At 42.2% G+C, this 5,606-nt stretch overlaps 1 protein-coding gene across 1 annotated transcript; it reads right to left on the reverse strand.

Moving 5' to 3' along the window:
• Nucleotides 1–3,811: 3,811 nt before the first annotated feature.
• Nucleotides 3,812–5,372, reverse strand: LOC147895379 (protein ASPARTIC PROTEASE IN GUARD CELL 2-like). Its single transcript, XM_087383464.1, has 2 exons — nucleotides 4,514–5,372; nucleotides 3,812–4,365 (listed from the first exon to the last, which is right to left on the reverse strand). Exons 1-2 carry the CDS (start codon nucleotides 5,370–5,372, stop codon nucleotides 3,812–3,814), a joined length of 1,413 nt encoding a protein of 470 aa, XP_087239590.1.
• Between the last annotated feature and the right edge of the window lie 234 nt (nucleotides 5,373–5,606).

Below are 5,606 nucleotides of genomic sequence, written 5' to 3' on the forward strand. Positions count from 1 at the left end.
ACAACTCTCAACATCTCTTCTATTAGGTTTGACATACATGATCTTCAAAGATGTTTTTTTGTGAAGAATTTGATGATTTTGACATTGTTGGCGCATCTGGAGCGGGCCAGTTGGCCAGATCGCATTTTATTTGCAATCTTCCGTCTCAGGCATTTTTGCCCTTTTTTGGGCCTCCGGGCATTAGTTTTCAGTGTCTTTGTGGTCGATTGGGGGTTTTGGCCCACTCCAGACATGCAAACGATGTCAAAATCATAAAATTTTGCACAAAAAATAGAGGATCTTATATTCACATTCAATGTGAACCCTGGGTACTAGACTAGCTTTTTTATAGTAAGTATCCTTATTTTATGGCATTAATTTCTAGATTTTGGGTGTAACAAAAATAGGTAAATATCAAATTTCTTAGAGGGCCCCAAAATGAGTTTTCTTATTTCCCAATGCTTCCCCAAGGATATATTCAAACCTTAGAATCAGCAGGACAATGGAGCCAAGGGTGCCATCATAGATGCCCTAAAGAGTTTGAGTGAAATTCCATGCTTACATGCATGGGAGAGCTCCTAAAGTCTTAGAGCTATGGCTTAACGAAGGCTATTAGGACAGGTAAGCCCAAGCCAAGGTCGGCAGACCCGAAAGTTTGGAAGAAAGTAAAGAAGAAGTTCAAGGAGAATCCAAATGTATTCATGACTCAGTGGTGGCAACGAGGAGACGCCTGCAGACCATAGGTCATTCGAACCTTGAAAGCGGTGGTAGACTAGGCAACGAGGCATGGGTGGTAAGTATATGTTTATCTTCTATTGAATATCTAATATGTTCAGTCATTCAAATGTTTTTCATTCATATCTAACTCCTTGAATTTGGATCCATAGGATTATGTGATTGGTAGGCCTCTAAATGACGAAGAATATAGAAGGGCGTTTAAGATTGAAGATAGAAGGGTGTTCAAGATTGGAGCTTACCCTTGGTTTAAGGAGAAGGAAGAAGTCAGAAATCCAAATCGATTGGTGCAAGGTGGCAGAGCATCATGTGAGTATACCTTAATCCTTGTTGTTGTCTTTTGAGTATCACCATTGTCTTCCAATCGATGCTCTTATCTTTCCTAAGTTGTTTCATTCTTTGGGAGGCATGTTCGACCCATCTGGAGATTGAGAGTTAGAGGATGGATCTGAATAAGAAGCAAAGAGGCTTGCAGTAGAGGAGGGCAAGGGATCAGGCCTACACATAGAGGTCGAGGACAAGGAGGGGGAGGAGGAGGAGGAGCAATAGTAGGATAGGACATTTGTTCATTTTGTATGACGACACTTTTGCCATTTTATAGCACATTACTTTGGCAGATTTTCCATTTTTGAGTTCTGTATTTTTGCCATTTTTTAGTGCATTACTTCAGTAGATTTGCCATTCTTAACTTCGGCACTAATGTTTCCATTTTATAGACCTTTTTTGTAACATTGTAACATGATTTTGTAGACCTCTTTTGTAACATTTAAATAATCATGATGATAATGGAAAAAGAAAATTGTGAGGCAAGCCCCATCCTGCCCCACAATTTTTTCTAAAATTTTGTTAAAATGTCAGTATATATCGATGCCTATACTGACATTGCAATGTCAGTATACACCAACGTCAATAACGATGCCTAGGCCAACACTGACAACTAGCACTTATCGATACCCATACCAATGCTCACATTGAAGCTTTATTTACAATGTACACACTGACAAACATTCCAACACTTTTCACTTGTTTAAAAAAAAATCTTTGTATTTAGCGTTAGTATCATTGTGGAAAAGCGGCCCGTGTCTTGTAGTGTCTTGTACAGATATAGTTGGATTAGAAATACAACATTATTATTCTAATTTAAAAACAAACTTGTTGGAGTTCATTTGACTCAATTTCTTAGTCAAACAAAGGGCTTTTGCAACAAGTATAGTCCACATTTGGTAGCATAACCTAAGAATAAGCATTGATTTTAGAATTTGAGGTTCAAACATTTTCCTATTGGTATGGTGGCTAAGATTATAATGAGCTAGCCTCCCCCTCTAACCATGCCCTCAAAGAACAAATTGGTGCAACCCATCTTGGTGTGCTACACAAATATCAGTATGATGGCATTGTCAGCACCATCTTGCAAGGATATTGACTCCAAAAAGGATTTGAACTTTGCTATGGGCCACATAAGATGGCCATGAATATGATGTAATCAAATACACAACCAATTTTTTAACCTTGGCATAAAAGTATTGACCATGATCTATGTTCCCATCTCCTCAAGGAAGAATCTACCATGAAAGCATCAACAATGAAGACCTGACTCACTTACATAGGTTGTAGCCCAAGAAGCGTTGCTATAGAGAGTGTACACCATAAGTGGCTCTAGTCTAAGGCACATTACTATAAATAATATATCCTTTAAGTAGAGTGTTATACCAAGTGTACCCTATTGTGCGCATCCATACTTAGCATCTCCCTTGTCCACCAATTAGCAACCGTTGAACTACAAATCTCAAGGGTAGCTCAAATCACCACCCCTTTGTTAGAACACATGAGGACCACACCATCTAATCAGGAGTTTTACACCTAGTTGGGATACACAACTCAACAAGTTGATGACTCCCATTGGTGCCATGAGTGTGGTGGGAAATAAACCTACCAACCTAAAGATAATGCCTCAGAAAAACATGGATCAAGAGAAATCTTAAGTGGAGAACTAGAAGAATGAGAAGGAAATTTTATATCAAGTCTCTCTCCATTACTAGGCCTATATGATCCAATATCGAAAGATCCTCCTTGAGAAGGCAAAGATATTGGTTAAGGAAGGGAAGGTCATTGGATATGATGGTCTAGCGGACATAAAAAGTTCAATCTATTAGACAAATGAGAAGACCCTAACCCACTTACATCGTCACAGAAATCACACTAAAGAAAGTGGAAGAGTTGTTCTTTGAAGATATATATACAAGGACTGACTCCTTGGGGGGGGGGGTCACCTCCAAAACATGCTAGTGGAAAAGTTAAATGCTAGTGGAAAAGTCAAATGTACAAGAAACTATGAATGGTCCTGTTGGGGATGAGGGTATTGTTGTTGGACCTCATTCAGAAAATGTGAAAGATAGTGGTAGCGTGGCTTTCAATCATAGAGATAGTGTGACTGAAAAAGTTGTTAATATACACATGGGTGGGAGAAGGATCCCACAAGTTGTTTCAACACCTTCTGGGAAAGACAACTTAGGATTATATTCATAATGTACACAACAATAGCTACGTCTTTAGCCCAATAGTATATAGCAACCGTGAGAGCAATCACTGCTATGATTGTAGCTAAGGGATGATCTAGTTTGCATCAAATAGATGTAAAGAATGACTTCTTGCATGGTGCTTTACAAGAAGAGGTGTACATGATGTAGGCATCAAGGTATGTATAGCATGCTCGCCTCAATTATGTTTGCAAGTTGCACAATGCCTTGTACGGCTACCCACATACACAAAGATATATATGTATACATATATATAGTAGGTCATCGCCCCTTTCTCCCCGCAAAAAAAAGACACACATAGAGATGCAATCCTAAACAAATAAATTTTCCAACTTAAAGTAATGGTAAGGCTTAACCAAAATCCCATTTGAAAACACCTAAAATGCATTCAAATGTTGAGATTTAAGAATAAAACCTAAGTTTTATTTCTTGAAATTAAAGACAACCTACACTCACAACCTTGAGACCTTATGAAGGCAGGTCTTTCAGGCCCCCTAGTAGAGGAGTAGTGTGCTCTGTACTTTATAGACCCATCATGACCTTTGATCTTGGCGTAGACTTCAGCACATGTTATATTTCCAACCAAACTTCTCGTTTTCTGTGTCAAAGAAGATCCAGTTATTGTGTAAACTAACACCGCCGATAACAAAATCAGCAAATGTATCTCCCGCTTGTTTTTCGAGGAAAGGCCAACACATTCGACGACGACCTGTTTGAGAAAGGTATACGAGGGCACTTCCGCTTGTACTCAACGTGTATATATTCCCATCTGCGAATAGAAAAGAAATGGCTGGTAAAGCTAGATCTGTCGGATAGTCCCAGCATGTGTCCATTCCAGGCGGCCCAGGAGGCACAGTCGAGTCAGGAGGTCCCAGAATTGGTTGCATTGCTGCCCTCCATGCATCTCGAAATGGAGTGTATGCATCCGACGTGATGATTGACAACATGTCGCCCGAGTCTATGACCACCCCGCCTGTGCTATCAGTTGGATCGATGTCAAACACTCCATTTGGGATGCCCACATTTTGACCGCCCACTATAAAGTCAACGACGTCTACGTAATGAAACACAGTACCTCCTTCTTGTAGCAAATCCGTTTCATAATAAGGGGCCGCTGCACGAAAGCCAGGTGCAATGTCAGCTCAACGGACTGCAAGGCGAGGGATGTCAGAGAATAGTCACGACTGAAAACGAGAAGAGAAGAATTACGATTGTAAATGAGAAGAGAAGAACGGATGATTGTAATTTGTATGAGCCTTTACGTGGGAAAGAATTGTCTCCAAATAAAAGATAACCGGAATTCGGGTCGGAGCCAATGGAAGCAAGGCAGAAGGAGAACGCAGGGCTGGCCCCCAGGCCAGCAAGAAATTGCTCTGGCCATGACAGGGCTCTTCCAAATCCTAAGCCAAGGACTCCTGAGGACGCGGTGGCCACACCAGCCTGGTTAGAAATCCCGCAGCCAAACGACAACGGATTGATGGTGATGGGAGTATCGGCCGGCTGTTGAGAAGCATCCCAGAAAGTGAACCTCTCTCTGGAAATGTATCCGAAGGATTGTGTTCCGTCAGCATAGCCGATATAGTAACGGCAACTAGAAGCGTCCGAACCGCGTCCGATATCGGGCTCGTTTTGCACCTGATCACAGTAAGCATCTCCCTGAATTTGGGAAGAGAACGTGGTGGATTGAGTGTAATCGTATACAGGCAGGGCCTGCGGGTAGCAGGGCTGGCAAGGTTTGCACTGAATCCACGGCAAATCACTGCCGGTATCCACGAGCATTAAGATGGGTTGAAAGAGGTCCGTCCCGGGAGCTGCACCGACGCCCAGCTGAATGTAGTACTCGGAAATCGATCCCCCTCGGAATGAACCCGTGGTAACGAGGCCCCAAGGGATGTTCTGAATCACTTTGGCTGAAAATTGGGTGGTTCGAGTTCGATTTAAGCGGCTGGCCAGCCGGTTAAATCGATGCTGCGAGACACAAGCATCGTCGCAGCCATGTGGGCGAAATGGGGAATGCGGATCGAAGATATGGCTGACGCCGAGGCGGGGTTGTTCATGTGGGCTCGTGAATGGACTACGAGCAAGGTCAGGAAAAGCTGTTGTAGCTGCTGCACCCGCCATAGCCAGCTGCAACAACAAAACGAAGAAGAAGCTGATGCTACACATATTGGCTAAGGTCAAAGTAAGATGATATCCTCTGTATCGTTGCATCTGTATGATTTATACAAGGGAGGCTTGGAAGCCTTGCCTCGTTGAGTACATTTGCATATGGTTCCTGATGTTTCCTGCCCAAAATATTCTAGCACATATCCCTCCTGGGTGCCATTGTTTTTGTCGCTCATCTTCCAAGAGCCA

This window comes from Dipteris shenzhenensis, chromosome 13 (genome assembly GCF_047967505.1).
Source record: "Dipteris shenzhenensis isolate YYH24624 ecotype China chromosome 13, Dip_SZ_1.0, whole genome shotgun sequence".
Classification (NCBI taxonomy): Eukaryota; Viridiplantae; Streptophyta; class Polypodiopsida; order Gleicheniales; family Dipteridaceae; genus Dipteris; species Dipteris shenzhenensis.

Coding starts and splice junctions, on each gene's coding strand:
- LOC147895379 (XM_087383464.1), bottom strand. CDS start 5,372: ATGGCGGGTGCAGCAGCTACAACAGCTTTTCCTGACCTTGCTCGTAGT. Junction 4,366..4,513: donor TGGAGACAATTCTTTCCCAC/GTAAAGGCTCAT, acceptor GCTTTCGTGCAG/CGGCCCCTTATTATGAAACG.